Source organism: Arachis ipaensis, chromosome B1, assembly GCF_059453495.1.
Source record: "Arachis ipaensis isolate K30076 ecotype BB chromosome B1, ASM5945349v1, whole genome shotgun sequence".
NCBI classification, from domain to species: Eukaryota; Viridiplantae; Streptophyta; class Magnoliopsida; order Fabales; family Fabaceae; genus Arachis; species Arachis ipaensis.
Window position 1 is genome coordinate 3,893,070 of NC_142436.1, and position 21,605 is coordinate 3,914,674.

Sequence of the window (21,605 nt, forward strand, 5' to 3'; positions counted from 1 at the left end):
TTAACAGAATAATGACTAATCCAAACGACAAACTATTCTAGGTTAAATTTTAAGCAATCAAATTAAATCACATACAATTTGAAAGAGATTGGTAATACTCATTTTCAATTTCCACATTGTGTCTTCACTATTCAAGTTTTTTTTTTTAAGGATTCGATTAAGATTTCTAATGAAAAAGTACCATTAATAACTGCAAAAAATAGCATTAACGAAATATTTTTTAGAAAAAGGCTTCCAACTTTTAATTGATTTTACTTTTCTCATTAACTATAACTGCAATCTAAAATAATGATATTAAGGAGAGGGCTTTCATTTGTTACAAAGATGGTATGTTATCACAACATTATGAAGAAACAAGTACAAAGACGAGAACAAAATCAAAGCAGCATTCACGGGTCCATTTGCGGCAAAAAGAAAGCCCGACCACCAATTTAATTGTATCTTAGATCAACTATATGGTTTTCAAGTACATTCACTCGAGCAAAGACAAGCTAAGGGAAGAACATTGGGCGTTGGTAACTGTCGTATGACCAAAATGAAGGGCATTCTGTTAGCAAGTGATTCCCCGAATAAGCAAAGAACCATGGAAGCTTGATGTAAGAACCACGATTTAAGGCATATTCTGCCATTGCCCCCAATCCCCATTGCAGATAATCACCGTAGAATAGATGCATGGAAATCTGAACTACAACGTATATCTAAACCATGCAGAAGATAATACCAATAGATGCGTATAACGAACAGTTAAAAATGCACACACTAGCTATTATTTATTATTATTAATACTTGTTCAAACCTAAGAGAAGGGCGAATAAGAGACTTTATACATTATTAATATAAAAATTGATGCTGGTTTGATTCGACTTAAGAATAAGACTGGAAAAAAGATAAACCAATAAAAGGCAAAAAGAGGGGGGGTTTCTGTCATGGGGTTTTGTTTAAAGGGCTTCTGCACTCAAATCAATAATGTATGAGTTGAATTTCTACTGCAATGAAAATATCTGAATCTGAAATTGCATCATTTCTTTAATTAAATAATACACAAAAAGACATGGTAAAATATTCCGAATTTCCGTATTTCAGTAAACCTGCCACCTGATAAGTCGCCAATCAATCAAGGACTAGTTTCACTACTCAAATGCAATAACACAACCATGACAAAATTGCTAACTCATGCCATTCCTGTTCAATGCAATAATTTTAACTCACCGTGTTGGTTTCAAAATATGGGCATTGTCCAATCAAATGCATATGTTGTTGTAAATGAATACTGCTTAAAACATATTCCACTAAGTCATCGCTTTCCTTTCAACTGGCCATGATTATAAATGCAATTTAGCAGCCAACCTATCCACTTTTCTGTCAAAAGCATATTATAGACGACAAACTCTCTCATTCGGATTCATTAATGATCCTATGGAACTATGACTAATATAGTATTATATTCGTTAATGACATTACCAGCTTGTACCACACATGGTTTTATTCCAAGCAAGTATAAAACACATTTTCATGAAAGCGACACTCACCTGAAAAATCAACCTACCTTAGCAGCAAGCAATTTGGAGATTATCCACTTGTCTCTATAAAAACATTCACATGATTGAATTAATCCCTGTTTAAAGATCAAAAACCTACCAGCCAGTGACAGGAAACACAAAGGAGCAAAGAGGCCTCTGCTCAAAGTACGTGAACAACCTACCTCTTTGCTTCCAGTTCAAGAAACCAGCCAACTGAAATAATAAATCCCTCAGCCCACAATTCATAGTACATAAAATGCTCATGTCAGAGCTCTCAGTAGGGTCGTGACCGGTTCCCACCATAATGCTCACGTCTATCAGGCCCAGAATTATCTCTATAATTGTCTCTGCGCCTATCTCCACCATAGCCACCTCTATTGCCCCTATAAACAAAAGAATGCAAATAAACATTCAACTTTGAATTTTGACAAAGAAACATGAAACACTATATATATATATATATATATATAAACCTCAATTGATATACAAAACTACAAGGTCATTTTATGAAATCAATAGATAAAGCAAGTACCTGTCAAAGGACTAAACTTATTCCAATATTTAGACCAAACGATAACCTTGAAAATAATTCTTACTTATTTTTTTTCCCATTGTTTTAATTGATAGGGAAGTCATTCAATACTCCAACTTCAACATCTACTCAGGAGAATACGATCTACATATATGAAGAATGACACTGAACCCTCAAGTTCAACAATATACTAGTATCGAGCATTTTAGGTTCGTCAACATTTGGACTTAACAATGGGAGCGACCGTCTCATTCCTACTAGTCCTTCCAACCTAAACCCACTGTCACTTCAACTATGAACTTTTATGGTGTATGTATTACGAAAAATAGCACAAGTATCTCTATCAAAAGATTTAACATAATGAAACCGCTACAACTAAACATTTCAACAACATTAATTCTTGGACATATATAAAGTGTCATCAGTCTATGTATAATGAATACCCATGATTATATGCAGGCCGTGGTGCAGATTTTTCTGCCATTGCAACACTGATTTTATAACCCCTCAAATCGTAATCTGAAATGCAGGAGTTATTATTAGTACTCTTCATATTCAAGAACATATATAAATATGTTAGTAGAGAAGCCAGATAAATACTATTGTAGAAACCGCCGGCTGAGTGTGCTGCAGAGGGATCTTCATAAGCAAGGCAGGCATCACCCTTGTTATTCCCATTCTCATCAGTGTATATTTTTATATTCCAGGGCCACTGATCCTTATAACCCCTCTTCTGCTTTATTCTACCAACCTACAGAGTTAAAACACAGATATGTAACAAAATTCCAACCATGCTCAACAAAAGCTAGTTAAATATAATCATATTTTCCCCTGCACAGAAATCTGGTATTTTTCTTACATGAAGCACAAATAATTAACCGATATAGCACATAAAAATATGCTTAGGGACCAAGAAGCAAGAACATTCCTCACATAATTTATTTTAAGAAAAAAAGAAAACCCTTTATATATAGCTTGTGCAGTAGGCAACAGATCAGAACATTACTTGACCAATGCCTCCAAAAAGTTCTCTCAATTCTTCAGTAGTCACATCTGGTGGTAGGTTGGAAATGTAGATTCTAGAGTTGTCACAGGTATCATCACAATTCTCATCACACTGCTTCACCGGAGCTGCAGGCTCAGCAGGAGCACCACCATACCCACCTCGACCACCACCGCCAGCGCCAGCATTATAACCACTGTCATATCCTCCTGGGGGCCCACTTCTACCACCCCCACGTGAATCGGCTACATTATCGCCACCATAACCACCCGTGTTACCTCCATAAGATGGAGGATATGAAGTAGGTCCACCAGTATAGCTTGTAGGTGGGGGACCAGCATCTGTTCCATAATTTGAATTTCCATCATAAGAATTATAGGAGGGTGGGTAGTTACCACCAGCAGAACCACCATAAGTTTGGGCTGCAGGAGGGGGAACTTGACCATAGCCACCGTCCTCTCTCCCCTGATTACCACCATAAGAACCACCTCTACTTCCACCTCCACCTCTACCATCATTATTACTACCCCTACCACCAGTATAGTCATTACCCCTGCCTCCATCATAGTTACCAGATCTACCCCCTCTGTTATTACTATACCCCCCACCGCCTCCTCCTCTGTTATACCCACCCCCACCACCACCGCCGCCAGTACCACGATCATTACCACCGGTAGGAGATGGAGTACCGCATTTGTTACACTCAACCCTTCTTGCAAAGTTCAAGTTTCCACAACTAGATATAGAAATTTCCAGTGAAGTTCATAATAATAATAATAATAATAATAATAATAATAATAATAATCAACATACTTAAAATTAACAAGTTGAGTTACTGGAATTTTAAAGAATTGGTAAAAGATTGATAGATCACAAACCTTGGGTTAGGGCAACGCCAATCTCCGTCTCTGCCACTACCACCGCCACCGCGGCCGCCACGACCACCACCTCGTCCACCGCGATCTCCACCACCTTGATATCCACCACCACCTCCTGAAATTCAAATCAAATTATAACATGAAATATATGAACAGAAAATTGAATCAAACAAATTTGAAAACGGAGCCAGAAACACAAACCTCGACCACCATAGCCTCCACCTCCTCCCCGACCACCATAACCACCACCGCCGCCTCCCCTTCCACCATAACCTCCGCCATCGTTTCCACCATATCCTCCGCTCCTTCCACCATCGCCACCTCCACTGCCATATCCACCCCCTCCACCGCTGCCTTTCCCTCCGTATCCCCCTCCGCCATCACCACCTCCACCATAACCCCCTCCACCGGAGCCGCCTCCTCCATAGCCTCCACCTCCGAAATTACCACCGCCTCCATAACCACCGGAGGCACCGTAGCCTCCTGTAGCTCCATATGACGGTGGCGCAGAGCCGCCGCCGCCTTCTTGACCGTACGCTCCAGACATGATTCTGATCTAGGGTTTGCAAGACACACTGCGTTCTAGAAAGAGAGAGAGAGAGAGAGAGAGAGAGAGAGAGAGAGAGAGAGTAGTGAGAATATTTTGCGAACACGAGCTTTGTGAAGTGATGTAGAGTTGTAGTAGGCAAAGAACTGTGTGACTGTGAAACGAGTCACCTAGTGAAGTCTCTAAGCCCAACCCTTTGCATACTAATGGGCCCGATTGGGCTAATCCATGACCCATACAAATAGTGAAAACTAATTGTGCACAAAATAAAATTTGGGTTGGTATACTGGTTACTGGTCAGCTCACCTGTTCATTTAAGTAAGTGTTGAAAGTTCAAATTACGTTCTATGCATACAACAATCATTATAGGGTTGGAAGTGAGTCAAGCCAGCTCATGAGCTAGTTCGAACTCGACTCGTTAATAGCTCGATAAGCTGAGCTCGTGAGCTAGTAAGCCAAGTTTGAGCTTGGAATTGAGCTCATAAATTAAATTAGCCGAGCTTGAGCTTGGATAAGCTCAGCTCATTAGCTCGTGAGCTGACTCGATTATATATATACACATATCCTATATGCATTTAATCTATATTTTTAATATTATATATATACATATGAAATAGTAATATATAATTTTATATATATATATATTAATGATCTTAAGTATTTAAAATTTTATATTTATTTTTTACATATAATTTTGATGTAGGACATAAATAAAAAATTTATAATTTTGATGTAAGATATAAATAAAAAATTTATAATTTATTGATAGATAGAAATATATAAAATTGATCTTTTTAAATATTTTTAAAATATATAAATTATAATTTATTGATATAGAATTATAGATTACGTATTTATGTTTCTATAATTTAAGCCAGCTCGTGAGCTCGAGTCAGCTCGTGAGCTTTCGGTGAGCCGAGCTTGAGCTTAAGAAATATGCTCGATTATTAATGAGTCGAGCCATGAGCCAAGCTCAATTTTTGTGAGCCGAGCTTGAGCTTGGTCTAGCTCGACTCAGTTCAGCTCACTTCCAGCCCTAAATCATTGGCCTGTTAAGTTTGTATTGAAGTGATTTATGTTTGGCCATCTTTATATTAAAATGGATTATAGTAAAATAAATATTGTTTGGATTATATTATTTAAAATCACTTTTAGATGAAAAATTATTAAAATAGATATCAACTTAAATAATTTTTTTATATTATCTTATCATTTAAATTTAGATATTTGAATAATCTTATTAATTAATTTTATAATAAAATTAATATTTATTTATTAAAATAAAACAACATATAAAAATTAGCAAAATATATTTTATATTAAAAATAAGAAATATAAATTATATATATAAGAGTATTTAATCAAATATGTTACAATTTCCTTAAATTTTAAGTATTAACGTGAAAATATTAATTTAATATTTTTTTTACATTGTATTTTTGTTCTAATATTCTCAATAATCTTATTCTTAATATTATTTTGGAATCCAAGGTTTATGATTTTATTAATACCTTAGATTACTTTTTATTTAATTTATCTTTTTTTAATGAGATCATAATCTATATTATAAAAGAATTACAATAAAAATTTGTATATGCCAGAATTATAATTATAAAAAAATACTAAAAATAATAAAATTAAATATTTACCTTGATAGTGATGGAAATAAATCTAAAAATTCTTGATAATATGTTTTATATAGTATACTTTTAGTTCTTTTAGTACTTTTTTTTAGTACCCTATAGTTTTTTACTATTATTATTTATGATTAATTTTTTGTTTAATTTACAATACCTAATGAAATTAATAAATTATATTATAAAAATAATAATAATATATATAATATAATCACAATTATAAGAATATATAATGTCAAATAAAAATTTAGCAAAAAAATAAAAATAATAAATAATAAAAAAAGAGAGCTCAGAAATAATAAAAAATTTATAAATAATACAATAACATGTCTAAAGGATAAAATTGATAAAAGAAAAATAAATGTTTAGTGTAAATAGCTAAAAATCTGTTAGTGAAAGGCAGACGCAAGAAATTGTTGCTTCTTGTAAACGTGGTTTTAAATACAAAATCATTTTTGCGTTTGTCAAACCAAAAATTAGCCAAACAAAAAATTAAAACTTTTAAACACGTACATTTTCTCTTTTAACGAGTTTGTCAAACACACCCTTAATCAAGTGATTAGCTCACTAATATGAGTAAATTAGTTTTGGCTCACTAATTTAATGCTATTAATTAAATTTAAAATTAATTTACTTTTTTAACCTTATTAATTCACATTTTTCACACATTGTTCAAAATGGACATTGGTTACCTATACTTTTCCAAATTAAAAATAACACCGCAAACAACGTGATATATATATAGTTAGAAAATGGTAGTAATTTTGTGATATATTTGTGAAAAAATGGCAGATTGGTACTTTAGCCGGGTAATGCAACGGGTACCATTTACAAATATCTAATCTGCATTGTTGTATTGACAAAAATTACTAGCTTTCGCCCCTTAAATTTTTTACAACAATCAAGATTAAGCCCAAATCACCAAACAGGAAAAAAAAATGTGACAAATTGAATATTACATCTGCATGAACAACTTAAAAAATAAGTGCTAGCAATTTCATTCACCGAGAAACATGTACAACAAAATTGCAGCAAGCCAAGGAAGCTGCAAAAAAATGGTCATTTTTTACCCATGTCAAACTATCACCAACTGGATTGCTATCACTAAAATCATCCACTGAAAATTATACAAACCGAAAAGTTCAGCATGAGATGTCCAAATCTCAATTGGAAACCTGCAATTATCCATAGACGGATCGACCGACGTGATTAAACCAAGTCCGCCAAAGTCACAGCTTTCGGCTCTCTGATCATGCTCCTGATAGTAACTATTAAAAGCATAAGATATGTTATTAGGCCAGCTGATATTAAAGCAAGATCCGCCGGGGGACAGTGCAGTACAATCAGCATTCGAACAAGCATCTAAAGCGCTGACAGTTGCATTAGACAAGTCCTTGTTGTTGTTCACAACACACCACTTTGAAGAAAGGTACTCAACATTTTGTGCATCCACAAGGCCCTTTGAACCCTGGCCAAGATCCACATGGTACTTTGCTTGGCCATCGAAAGTGAACAAACCCCAATGCCGTTCAAAGTTTCCGGCAGCTATGCTCCTTTGGTCCTCGTCGAGAAGGCTTAAGATGTAAGTTTCTAGTGGAGGATGCCGTGGTCTAAGTGGAGTCCCCAAGTTGCTGTGAAGGTGGTTCATAAGGCCTTTCATAAAGGATTCAGCTAGATTCGAGCTTGCGTTGGCAGCTCCGTCTGTCGGCCAACCAATCTTTGCCACAACAATGTCCATACTAGGAAATCCTGCCGTTGATAATGCTGTCACGACAGTATCATAGCTCAAATCGAAGCTGTTTTTGTAAGCTTTATGGTTAAAATTATGAGGTTTTGCGGTTTCTTTAAAGAGGGAAAAGTCCAGTGATGTGTTTTTCGCTTGTAGGAGAGTCAAGAATGGAGAAATGGTCACAAAGAAAGGTGATCCATTCTTGTCAAGAAATGTGAGGAGCTCAATCATGGTTTTGTTGAGGTCGGGTCGAAAATGAACCTCAGATGAGGACATGTTAGATTCTGACTCAAAATTGTCAAGGCTGCACGGAACCACTACTTTCACTTTGCTGTCCAAATTCGCTCTCTTTAAAGCCGCTTGAATGTTCAAAGCCGCTCCAACGACGAAAGGCTGAAATTGCTCACCATAACTTTTGAGAAACGGCTCATCACCAACAGCAACATATCTGCAAAAGTATGATAGGTAAAGCTGAGACAACAGAGATTCCGCCTTCCCACAAGCTCTAATTTCTTAAATCCCAATATCAAGGAGTGAGTTATACTCATTCTTACAACTATAGGGGAAGAATCATATACAATAAAATGTGATTAAAAAGTTTAGACTCCTACTCTGGGTGCTAGAATAGTAACACAAAATATGATTAAAAGTTTGATTTTGTGAAATACCTATTAGGGAGACGAAGAACTTCGATCGACACAACTTAAAACAAAAGAGCAATGGCAATTGCCAATGCGCCAACATGTACTTGTAGTAAATTATTAAGGCATAAAAGAACCATACACATACAGCATCAATATTTCAGTGCAGCAAGAACATTTGAGAAACAAAAGGTAAGAATTTAAAGTTTCTGACTAGCATGCATGGTGAGATTAGAAAACAGTAATGTTATTCTGTTCAAATCAAAAGCAACATTTCACAAGATTTTCCCACTTGAGCTTGCAATGGAGGGAACACATAGACATAGTAAACCAAGAAAGCATATACAGAGAAAATTAACATGGTCACGGCAAAAGAGGTGAATTCAAGGAATTATGCATTATCTTGTTTCATTCAAACCCTGAAAATCTGCAGGTGTTTCTTTCTTCCATTTCCTTTAACACAATCCTGATATGCCCCTATAGCACTGTTCATGCACTAATTAACCAGACTTTCACACTTAAATTAAACTGAACACAAGCCTTCAAAAATATTCAGGACCATTACTTAATTGAACACTAGCAAGTAGCAACATCACCAAAAGCATTTTTTTTTTCTCACTAGGTAAGTTCAACTACACATCAGCATAACTTAATTAAAACATAAAAGTAACAATCATAAAATAAATCATAAATGAAAGTGAAGCTCACTCAATTTTAGCTGCATTTCCCCCATTGGAAACGTAGCGGGTGACATTATCATGGACCCAAGTGTCAGAAGCTTTCTTAGAAGAGTTGAATGTTTTGAGCATGGAGTTGGGAACACCAAGAGTGATAGCAAGGTTGGAGCGAGAAAGAGCTTGAAGAACATGAGGGTTTGCATCAAAGAGCTTAACCTTGTTGATGTTGTTGGACTTCAAGAGCTTGACGACGATGTGAGGTGGCAAGGGGTGTGAAGCCATGGTGCCCCAGTTGACACCAATAGCTTCAGAAACACATGATATGGTGGAAATGGTGAAGAGGATGAATGCGAGAGTGGTGATGAAGTGGCAAATGCTACTCCCCATTTTTTGGTACACTGAAGGGGTCTTTTCCTTCTTGAGTTAAGAAGAGTGAAGACTGAAGAGTGAATTGTAATTGGGTTAGAGAGGGAGAGAGACAAATGGGAAAGAAATGTGTGTTGTGTGAGTTGGGATCAATGGATCATTTTTTATGAAATAAAATAATGAACGAAAAAAAAATTAAAAACTATCAGAATTTATTAATTTTTATTATTATTTAATTTTATTAATTTAATTTTTTTAATCATGTTTTTAAATATTAATAATTAATTAATGATCAAAATTAATCAATTCTAACGAACCTCTAATAATTTTCTATCATTTTTCATAATTAAAATGTCTAAAAGTTGAATTTATAAACTTTTAGTTTAAATATTGCTCACACATTTAATAAAAGAAAAAAAAAAACTCTAAAGAACTCTAATTATCTCAAAAACAATGAGATTTTTAATAAAAAAATATTTTTTCAGTTTCTAATTTTTACTTTTGTAAGATTGATTAACTTTTTTATTAATATTTTTTATTATTGACATATAGATTAATCAGTCTCATAAAAATAAAAATAAAAAAATTATTTAAAAATTTTGTAGTTCTTTAAAAAATTATCAAGAGTTGAATTGAGTATTCACTCTTTATAAAAAGATGTGAAAGGAATGTCTTGCACAAATTGCTTTTCCTAAAATAATTTTCATCATATATATAATTTATAATAAAAATACTTTTATACTGTTTCTAAAACTCCGACTCAAAATAGTTTAATTAAAATATAAAATATTTACTATCTTAATTAACTTTTTATTTATTATTATACATACTTAATTTATTATAAAAATGATTTAAAAACATGTTAGTGCTTATTAATACCATGTTTTATAAATAGAAAAGAAGAATATATATTTTCTTATTTGTCCTCATATATTTAAACGGACAAGTTAATAATATATTAAGGCTCACGAAAAACAATTTAATTAATTTTTTTTTGAAAAAATAGTTTAAATAATAAATGACTATATTAAAAATAGCTTATAAATAAGTTATTTTGTATTTGAATTTTTAGTTCTAAAAGTGCTTATTTTAAAAGAAATATAATAAAAAGTAATAGTATTATGAGAGAAGTCATTTTTTTTAACTTCTCTATAAATTCTTAAATAATTCTTTAAAAAACTGTAATTTGATTTTAATATTACTACTTTTCATAAGTCAAAAACTCAACAAAATTACTTTTAAAGTTTTCTAAACGGTACCAAGTATATATATATATATATATATATATATATATATATATATATATATATTGGAAATTTGAAAATTCGCCGAACTAAATAGATCAACTTTGTTTTTGTCTAAATAAAACGCGAACAAAAAAAGATTGGGTTATAACTTATAATATTAACTTTGAGCCAATTTTTTGGCCTTCTAATAGGATATTAGGTTAGAATTTGAGATATTTTTTAAAACTTTAGATATTTAGATTGGATTGTTAAAAAAGTTGTTAAAAAATTAAAAAATGGTTTAAAAAATGAAAAAAAAAAAAAAAAAAACTTAAACATGCTAAATGCAGTTCATTTATTTCGCCGAATAGCTCCTTTGATTCATGGGTTAAATTAACCTTAGTTTGTTAAACGTTTCATTTTTCACATTGCCTATTTTTAAAGCTAAAAGCTTGGTCATTTAAAATGGTTAAATAAATACACATGAAAGACTCGACCCATTTTAACAGCATTAATACATATATTAGCAACTCAACTAGCGGTATTAATAAGTAAGGTTGGGTTTAAACTCCATCCTAATTTACTTATAAATTTAAATTTATTAATCCGAATTTTAGTATTTTACTCGTACACTAAACAAATTTATTTTTATTCACATACAACATCTAATTATTCCACAATTCATAATACCAAATATTATTTATTTACTATTATTAAACACAACATATAAATACTAGTGCAAAAACAAAAAATTTAAATTTAAATCTTCACTTGTTCATCATATGTATATATATACATTTTTATGAACATACCCATTATATATTAAAGATGCAGAAAATAGTGTTCCCAATCCTAATTCCAAAAGGTGTTTTGAGCCCTTTTTATTCTGGTAGAAATTAATACAATTTATTAATCTACTTAAATAATAAATATCTTAAATTTTAATTAAGATGTTTTGGATTTAAGTTTTAGAAATAGTAAAAAATATATATTTTTTTATAAATTATATATAATACAAAATATTTAAAAAAAATTACATACCAAATTCCTCTCAATTTCTATTATATAGATAGAAAAAATAAATAATCAACAATGCTACGTATAAAGAATTATCACTAAATTAATTGAAAATATAAAATACATGAATACATAATATCTATAATTTAATAGATACAAAATCGATTATATCTAAATAATTTAAAAATTATTTTTAATATGAAAATAGAGATGGTGTTTTATTTGAATATTAACATTTGAAGTGTATCATAATATTATGGAAATTATTCAACACACTCCACGTGTTAACTAGAATGTTGTCATGTATTTAATACATCCCACGTGTTAGTCAGGATGTTGCCACGTGGGCAACATACTCCCCACGTATTGACTCTCTACCAACTAAATCCATTCACTTGTAATTATACTAAATATTTTCATTTTTAATAAAATCACTAATATTTTTTTCATATATAAAAGAAAGTAAACTACAATTTCTACTCATAAAAGTTGAAAACGTAGACATATCTATTCGTAAAAGATAAAAATTACTATTTGTATCCATAAAAGATTGACTTTCGTAAGCAAAATTTCACAAACCCTAAGTAATTACATAAAATTTCCAAACTACCCTTGGTGAGTCTCATCGTCTTTAATTCTTTGTCTATAGCTCTCTCCTTTGTTACAACTCCTCCTTGCCCCTTCTCTTCTCTCACACACCCACCTTCTAACTCATTCACTCACTATCTACAGCACTTCTGTTAGTTGTGAACCACCACTGTCGTAGCATCATCTCTATCTCTCTTTTCCGCTCTCACCTCTTGAACATCAACATAGTCCAGCCATTATCCTCTTCAAAATCATAAAAAAAAAAAAACTCATATCAGATCGAAGAATAGAACATGCATAGGTTCAAAATAAAACCCTAATTTCTTAGAATCTTCACAAAAAAATTGTCAATTTCTCATATTCCAAATCACCATTTTCGTTACAAAGAACATAGAACACTAATTTGATTTTGGCGACCTTGGAAGGATAAGACGACGAAGACGCATCGCTAGGAGGAGAAGAGAGCAGTGATGCCGAGAGAAGGAGAAGACGAAGATACGATGTTTGGAAAAAGGAAGGAACTCAACGCTGAAGAAGTTGTGGTTGCAGAAAATAGAGGATTCAAAATTGCTACTTATTGAAGGCAAAAACCTCTCGAAGAAGAAGAAAAAGAAGAAGAGGGGAGGAGAAGATGGAGCTCGCGACACTAAAAGGAGAAACCACCATTAATACACAGAAGAGAGAGAAAAACGACAAAGAAAAGAGAAACATCAGTAGAGAGAAGAAGAAGAAAAAGGAAAAAAGTGCGAAGATGGAAGGAGAGAGAAAGAGAGGACGATTGAAGAAGATAGAGGGGAATGAACACAACTGGTGAGTGAGTGAGAGAGTGGAAAGAGGGATGATGTTGCGACAGTGGTGGTTCGCGGATATAGATAAAGAATTGAAAAGGATGAGACTCACTAAGGGTAGTTTGGAAATTTTATGTAATTATTTAAGGTTTGGATAATTTTACTTACGAAAGTCAATCTTTTAAGGTACAAATGGTAATTTTTATTTTTTATAAATAGATATGTCAGTATTTTCAACTTTTATGTATAAAAATGATAGTTTACTCAAAAAAAAAAATTAGCTATAAAAACTCTCAAACAACATAATATGAAGATATCCGGTTAAAATATAATTATTAAAAAAAAAAAAAGGCTTGCATACAAGGTGTTCAACGAGGAGTCCAGCCATCATATTACTAACATTTAGTTGGGAAACCATGTTCTATTATTAGGTACTAAGTTTGCTGTGTAACTAAAATCATTCTCCAAGTGCAAAGCGCAAACCAATTATGTGTATTTGGATTAACGTTCGTAACCGAAAATTTGTATAAAATTGTATAAAATTCTCACTTCCCCAAAACAAAACCAAACACACCCTATCCTATGTATGTGGATGTTTTTTCTTTTTTCGTCATAACATTGGCACATTGGATTTGGTGTGCGGTGTGGAAACCGCACGTCCTTGTCTTTTCTTTCTCCATGCCCTCTTCTAAACATTGAAGGTTCGTTTCACTTTTTAATAATTTAAATTATTTGTCTCTTTAGCCTCTTATTCTATCATATTATTTATTTATTTTATTTTTATTGCTTCTCAATGTTCCAATTTTCCAGCTTTCAGCTTTGTTGTTTGAATTCTAATTCTCTTCTTTGATCATACATTTGTTATGCCTTCATGCATGATGGGGTTACCTAATTATTCTTCTTTAAGAGTTTTGGTTTCTTAGCAATTCTTGGTTCAGAAATTACCAGCTCCATGGATATCTATGTTCATTGCTAGGAGGATAAACCTTGCACAAACCCATGTTTCTTTCTATTTGTCGTGAGTATTTTTCTTTTCTGCACTTTCTCTTCTTCATATAGATTGTTATAAGAGCAAGTATATGAGATCTGATATTTTGTTATTGAATTTTACTTGGTTATTTTTTCTTCAATGCTCTGTTTTCTTAGCTTAAAGGACAAATTCATGTTATTATTATTATGAGGGTATCAAACTATAGTGAATTAAAGTAGATTGAGGGAGGAATAATGAAATGTATTTGCTTATTTAACCTTGTTTGATTCCTAAGCATTGAAATTTCTGGCCTCAGAATTATTAAAACATATTGGAGTCTATAAATAAAACCTTTTCTCTTAGAGGTTTAATTTGTACCCTGAGATTTTGTCATGATACTTTAATACTTCACCTACTAGTATGCAGAATTAGTCTTAAAAATTCAATGTCACTTTTGTTTGGTTATGTTATTTCTTAAATTGCAGTGTAAATATTTCGCTATTTGGTTTCTTCTCAAATTGCAGAATAGAAAGAATGCTTATACTTTAGGATGTATATGGTAAGTTTTCATCTCAAAGACAAAAGCATAAAGATATAGTTTATAAAATACAGATATAATATATAAAAAAATTGTATCTTTGAATGTTTTTGCTTATTTTAATTTATTTTAATCCTTGTGTAGCCATATACTAGGAGCAATAACATGGCTGCACAGACAGTACCTAAGTTGGCACTAATACATAAGCATGATTGGCTTATTCTTCTGCTTCTTGGTGCTATAGAGATACTCTTGAATTTTATAGAACCCTTTCATCGCTACGTTAATAAAGACATGATCAGAGATCTTACTTTTCCATTCAAAGAAGATACCATACCTATGTGGGGTGTTCCTGTAAGTAGTTTCGCAACTAGACTCCGTTTGGTTTATGTTTTATTTTCAGTGTTTTCTGTTTTTGAGGATTTTGTAAAGAAACGTTTTAAAATGAATGACGAGGTTCTGTTGTTTTCTGATTTTCTTAATAAACAGAACATTTTTTTCAAACCAAATGCTGCTAAGAAAGAAAATTTTTTAAGAAAAGATTGTTCTATATAGCCTCTTATGTTTCTTACATTTTTCTTTCTTTTTCTTTTGTTGGCTTTAGTGCTATTATGATTAGTTTAACAAACTAGTTGATTATTCTTTTGAAACAGATAGTGTCTATACTCGTCCCCATTCTTATTTTTATTGGGTTTTACTTTATAAGAAGGGATATCTACGATTTACACCATGCAATCATGGGTAATTTTCTTTTGATCTTTTAGTCCCTTGTTGATTTATGAACTTTTATTATGCTTGACCCCTGCATTCTATTAACTACTCTTTGGTTTCTTCAACTTGGAACCTTAGGTATCATGTATTCTAGCTTAGTAACAGGTGTTATCACGGATGCGATCAAAGACGCCGTTGGTAGACCACGGCCGAACTTTTTCATGCGTTGTTTCCCCGACAAAATACCGGTTTGTTTTTGTTCTTAACTTCTTATTAAATTCTATGTCCTAAGTGTATAAAATATTTTACACTGATAGCCAACATAGAATTTGGAAAAATTGACAAATTGTAAATGCTAGTTACTCGTCGTTATTCGATATAAAGATAAGTATGATATGAAAACGGAGAATAGTTACCAAATGTTTTTGCTAAAAAAGAAAAGTAACCGGTGCCCACTTCTTCGTTATGTTTGATTCTTGTCATTCAGGAGTTTGATGAAGAGACTGGTGATGTTATTTGTCATGGGATTGCGAAAGTTATAAAGGAAGGATACAAAAGTTTTCCAAGTGGGCATACTTCATGTAAGTACTAAGAACATGTTTCATTTTGTTAGTTTCATGTCAGAGAGGACCATGAAAAAGAGTAAGAAGTTTTATCAAATTCATAACTACTATTCATAACATATTGAATATTCAAATTATCTCTTATGCATGGATGTTTACTTTGTTAGTTTTCATTTCTCATAATAAGGTTTGTTATACTATCAATTAGTAAAATGATTTGATGTTAATTCTTTTTGGTAATTAATAATTGTTAAACCAAATGCAGGGTCATTTGCTGGGCTAGCCTTTCTTGCTTGGTACTTATCTGGGAAAATCAGAGTCTTTGATAGAAGGGGCCATATAGCCAAACTATGCATTGTGTTGCTTCCATTACTAATTGCTTCTCTAATTGGAATTACTAGAGTTGACGATTATTGGCATCATTGGACCGATGTCTTTGCCGGAGCTATCATTGGTCAGTACGTAGTATTCTTTAGATGGGCGAGCATTATTTTAAATAAATTGTAAGACAAAAATGCTATCTGTACGCTAAAAAAGTTATTATTTGTTTCACATATTTTTCTGACCAAATAATTAGCTACTAGGATAATCAAACCTGCATTTGACGATTAACCAAACTTGTTTTACAGTAGTATAGGAAAAAAGTTTTTATGAGATACTAAATATGTATTTCTATATCCGGTGATTGATTTTTACTGTACACGTAACACGATTGATTATGAAAATATCGTTTACGATCCGTTGAAATTGTTGTACATGTAATATTATTGATTCCTATTAAATCTTAACAATTTGTTGTTTCAGGACTTGTGGTGTCTTCAATTTGTTATTTGTTACTCTTTCCCTTTCCTACTCTACAATCTGGTGAGTATTTATTTATTTATTTATTTGCTTAAATTGATGTTGTCTAATACCAAATTGGTTTCCTTTTTTTCCCTTTTTTTTGGGGGTCAATTTGTGTATGTAGGTTGGGCACCTCATGCATATTTTTATATGACTGAGATATCCATTGAGATGAATAATGACTCTGAAGATTTGGAGAATGAAACAAGAACTAAGTAATTGCTGACTTAATGAAGTAAATGGAGATTGTGTGACACTAACCCATCGTTTTATAATGAGATGCAATGTCAATTTAGCAGTCATAGCTACATGAATCGATGGCTTTATCAATAGGTAATATAAAATCTGTAAATGCTTGTTGAGTTTGGAATATGTTGTAATATATATAAGCTTATTGAAAACTTTTATTATATTAAAAGAAATTTGACATAGAATGTTAGTTTAATAAATAGGTTAAATTACTTTGTTAGATGTATAATTTCTTCAAATTTGTAATTAAGTTCTTATATTTTAAAAGTTTTTAATTGGTTCCTCTATCATCAGTTATAGATTTGTAATTATATTCTTGCCATGTGTGAGCAATGGAGAGGACAAGGGACTGAAGGGAGGATGTAATGGAGAGAAGAGAGGGGAAGGGGGAGGAAGGTTTGGTTGTTCAGAAGTGCGAGGAGTGAGAGATTGATTTTTGAATTTAGAATAAAAATTACCATGGAATTTACTTCCGAAAAAATCCAATGATAAAGACTAAAGAGAGTGATTGTCAGTGAAATGATGCGTTTTGATTTTTATGGAATTATTGTCCATCAGTCTTAGGGTGTGTTTGTGAAATACGTTGGAGAGGATAAAAGTGCGTTTCAGTGCTTTGAATGCTGTTTTTTGATGTTTGGCAACTTTTCTTCTCTGAACGCCAACGTGATTCTGCATCCCAAAAGCTCCTTCACTAGAAGCAAAATATTATAGCTTCTGCGTTTACTCAAAAGCACGTTTAAGTTGTTACTAGTTATTATTGGTTTTTTCATAATTTTTTCTAAATAAATACTGAGAATATTAAAATAATTATTCTAATTTTTGTGCTATTTACTATTTTAATTTTTTATAATATATATTATTGTTTCTATTAAAAATGATAAATTAAATAAAAAATTAATTATAAATAATAATAAAAATATAACTTATAAAAAATTAAAACTTAAAATAATAATAAAAATAAGATTATTAAGAATACTTAAAAAAATACTAAAATATATTATTTTATATATTATTTTTAATTTAATAAATAAATATTAATTTTTACTATAAAAAAATATTTAAAAAGTTGTCAATTTTTATATGTTATTTTAATTTTATAAATAAATATTAATTTTTATTATAATAATAAAAAATTATAATATACTAAAATAGAGTATTATAAAAAATTATATACAAAATACTAAAAAATATATAAAAAAATTAAATATACTTAAAAAAATAATATTATAATTTAATATTATATTTTTTTAGTAATTAATTAATTATTTATCTAGAAGTGATTTTAACTAATATGTCTAAACAATATTTATTTTATCAAAATCAATTTTAGTAAAATTGTCAAACATAAATTATGTTGGCACAAACTCATTTTTAACCAAAATCAATTCTACAAAATCACTTCCATTCAAGCTCCAATTTACCCAACGTGAATCCAAATACACACTTAGTCAAATAATTGTGTTTGGCGCCATCTTTTTACGACAAATTTATCGTTGGAACGCCGAATTTGACAGTAATATTTTGAAAAAAAAAATTGTGGATTTGTTTTGAGTTATTCGATGTTAAATCCGATAATAACAACTGTGTTTCTAGTAGTGTTTTGTAGAATACTAATTCCTAATGGCGGTATACAACATTAAGGCTGCGTTTATTTTTTGAGATAGTATAAGACATGACACTAAGACAGAGATAATAGAATGGAGATATTGAAAATTATTTGTTGTGTATTGTATTTGGATAAGATGGACAAGACACTAATATAATGTCTTATATTATGTTTGGATAGATATAGATAGAACTAAGATATTATGCGAAATAACTAAAATAACAATGTAATTCCAAATTTTTTACATCAAATACAAATTAATTTAATAAAACATAAGAGTAAGTAGGAGTACAGAAAATTACGAGAGGAATTGGTCTATGAACCAATAAGATAAAAATTGTATTAAAGTAACAAAATTAAGAATAAATAAAGTAACATAAAGTAAAAGAGTGAATTAAGTTTTCATTAATACAGTATGCCATAGAGAAGATAATGAACCATAAAAAAAATAAATTAATTATCCAATCAAGCAACAAATTCTACAAAAAAAAGAGTATCTGAAAAAAAGAATGTAGGGATAATAGTGAAATAATAAAAAATATCTATGAATAGAAAGGGAAAAAAATTTTGATAAAAAAGTCTGTGTCCACCTTCTTAAATTCCGTGTCCATCATTATCTTTCGTAAAAAAATTAACACAAAATTATAAAATATTGTCCTGAAGACAATGTGTTCCATGTCAATGTCTCTGCCTCCAAATACGTTTTAAACATTCGTTGTCCATATCTTTGTGTCCTGTCTCCAAAAACAAACGTTACCTAATATACGGATTAGAAATTAAAGATTAACAAAAAATAATATTCTAAATCAGTTTTTAAACAATCTAACTAGACATATTTTATTTTTTAACAAATTTTAATTATTAAATAATCTCTAAAATTTCATTATATTAGATAAATGAATTTTCGGATCAACTTTTTCTATTAGTGACTAATAAACTTATCAATAAAGCTCTACATTCAAATAAAATACTTAATCAAGACTAACCAAGATGTTATAATAACTTTTCAAATCACATGCCTCCTTCTCCTTTCCCTTCTCTTTCTTCATTCATGCATGCAAGTTCTTTTTCTCCCTCAATATTATGTCTTCTTTTTTTTTTTTTCTTTTTCATTATCATTATCACCAATAATATCAACATTTTGCAAACATCTTTATTAGTTCTTATTTTATCTAATGTCATCATTAAATAATTTCGGTTCATTTCTTAATTTATTTCAATTCATTTGTGTGTTAATTGAGGTTCACTTGATGCTGCTGATAAGTATTGACCAAATTTTTTATTCCTTAAGTAATTTTGGTTCATTTCTTAATTTAATTGAGGTTCATTTGGATCCAAAAATAAATTTGATGTGTTTTTGTTAATGATTGAGTTTGTTCAAATTTGAACTAATTTCGGTTCATTTGTGTGCTAATTGAGGTTCACTTGATGCTGCTGATAAGTATTGACCAAATTTTTTATTTCTTAAGTAATTTCGATTCATTTCTTAGTTTAATCGAGGTTCATTTGGATCTATAAATGAATTTGATGTGTTTTTATTGATAATTGAGTTTTTTAACTGCTTGTTCAAATATGAACTAATTGAATGGAATGGAGTGGAATCTAATGCAATTGAATAAAGTGATAATGAATAATTTCATTCTTCTTTGCTAAAAAATTTGGTCAATACTTATCAGCAGCATCAAGTGAATCTCAATTAACACAAACATATTGAATTCATTCCTGGATCTAAATGAATCTCAAATAAACTAATAAATGAATTGAAATTAATTACTTAAAGAATAAAAAATTTGGTCAATACTTATCAGCAGTATCATGTGAACCTCAATTAACACACAAATGAACTGAAATTAGTTCAGTTTTCAACAAGCAAATAAAAAGACTCAATCATCAACAAAAACACATATAATTTATTTTTGGATCCAAATGAACCCCAATTAAACTAAAAAATAAACCGAAATTACTTAACGAATACAAAATTTGGTTAATACTTATCAACAGCATCAAGTGAACCTCAATTAATTCACAAATGAATCGAAATTAGTTCAATTTTGAACACGCAATCAAAAAGACTCAATCATCAACAAAAATACATTGAATTCATTTCTGAATCCAAATGAATCTCAATTAAAAGGAGAAAACGAAAAAACACAACAACAACAACATAAGTAATAAAAGAATGACGATTGAGAGAAAACACGCAAAGAAAAAGGAAAAAGACAAAGAAGAAGAAGGAAGAACACGAAGAAGAAGAAAGAATGCGAAGACGAAGAAAGAAGAACGCGAAGAAGAAGACGAAGAAGAATATGTTTTACGTTATTGAAACACGCATGCGTACACACTGGTGTGATGAAAGTGATTTTTGTTGAGTTTGAGCTAATTTAATTACCAAAAATACTTAAATGTATAACTACACTGTAACTCTTAATGTTTTTTACAAGTAAAAATTGTCCAAAACTTCATTAATTCCCTAACTTTTAACTCTCTTTGGATTTTGTTGCTTAATAATAATAGGCCAAAGATTTTAGGTAGCGTTTGTTTTGAGGTACTAAGATAGAGACTAAGAGATTGAGACACAGTATCGTATTTGTTAGTTCAGAGACTGGTATTAAAATTTCTGTTTCTGTCTCTAAGGTAGCGTTTGTTTTGAGGTACTGAGACAGAGACTGAGAGACTGAGATTCAGTATCGTGTTTGTTAGTTCAGAGACTGGTACTAAAATTTTTGTCTCTGTCTCTAAAATTTCAGTATTTCAGTACCTCCAAATAGTAGGGACACAGGGGACTGAAATTTTTAGAGATAGAGACTGAAACTTTAATAACATTTTATACCTAAAATACTTTCATTTCAATTAATTAATTCCAATTTTACCCTTTGTACAAATTAAATTAGAGTTTCATTCTTGTTTCAATTCCTGTCTCCCATTTTGCACCAAACAGAATACTGAGATTTATTTCAATCCATGTCTCTAAGTCTC

The 21,605-nt window shown here is 30.9% G+C and overlaps 3 protein-coding genes across 12 annotated transcripts; 1 reads left to right on the forward strand and 2 right to left on the reverse strand.

Annotated features, from left to right (window-relative positions):
- Positions 1–270: 270 nt before the first annotated feature.
- Positions 271–4,591, reverse strand: LOC107646645 (transcription initiation factor TFIID subunit 15b). Of its 2 annotated transcripts, XR_015902181.1 has the most exons (7): positions 4,135–4,591; positions 3,934–4,048; positions 3,059–3,791; positions 2,653–2,803; positions 2,496–2,571; positions 1,703–1,903; positions 271–1,583 (listed from the first exon to the last, which is right to left on the reverse strand). XR_015902181.1 is itself a non-coding variant. In XM_088500862.1 (6 exons), the coding sequence occupies exons 1-6, from the start codon at positions 4,478–4,480 to the stop codon at positions 1,795–1,797; spliced, it is 1,530 nt and encodes a 509-aa protein (XP_088356988.1). In that variant the 5' UTR covers positions 4,481–4,591; the 3' UTR covers positions 1,578–1,794. The 2 variants fall into 2 exon arrangements, 1 of the variants encoding a protein (XP_088356988.1); XM_088500862.1 differs by having other exon boundaries at positions 1,578–1,903.
- Positions 4,592–7,084: 2,493 nt separating this feature from the next.
- LOC107646798 (O-Glycosyl hydrolases family 17 protein) lies at positions 7,085–9,653 on the reverse strand. Its single transcript, XM_016350977.3, has 2 exons — positions 9,196–9,653; positions 7,085–8,294 (listed from the first exon to the last, which is right to left on the reverse strand). Exons 1-2 carry the CDS (start codon positions 9,549–9,551, stop codon positions 7,193–7,195), a joined length of 1,458 nt encoding a protein of 485 aa, XP_016206463.1. The 5' UTR covers positions 9,552–9,653; the 3' UTR covers positions 7,085–7,192.
- Positions 9,654–13,710: 4,057 nt separating this feature from the next.
- On the forward strand, positions 13,711–17,308 carry LOC107646874 (putative lipid phosphate phosphatase 4). 9 transcript variants are annotated; one of them, XM_088500866.1, is made up of 10 exons: positions 13,711–13,850; positions 14,073–14,167; positions 14,605–14,678; positions 14,802–15,011; positions 15,311–15,398; positions 15,507–15,616; positions 15,856–15,949; positions 16,197–16,385; positions 16,736–16,795; positions 16,899–17,308. In XM_088500866.1, exons 3-10 carry the CDS (start codon positions 14,670–14,672, stop codon positions 16,991–16,993), a joined length of 855 nt encoding a protein of 284 aa, XP_088356992.1. In that variant the 5' UTR covers positions 13,711–13,850; positions 14,073–14,167; positions 14,605–14,669; the 3' UTR covers positions 16,994–17,308. The 9 variants fall into 9 exon arrangements, with proteins under 9 accessions (XP_088356992.1, XP_088356991.1, XP_088356997.1 ...); XM_088500865.1 differs by having other exon boundaries at positions 14,644–14,678; XM_088500869.1 differs by having other exon boundaries at positions 13,714–13,850; positions 14,088–14,167.
- Positions 17,309–21,605: the final 4,297 nt, after the last annotated feature.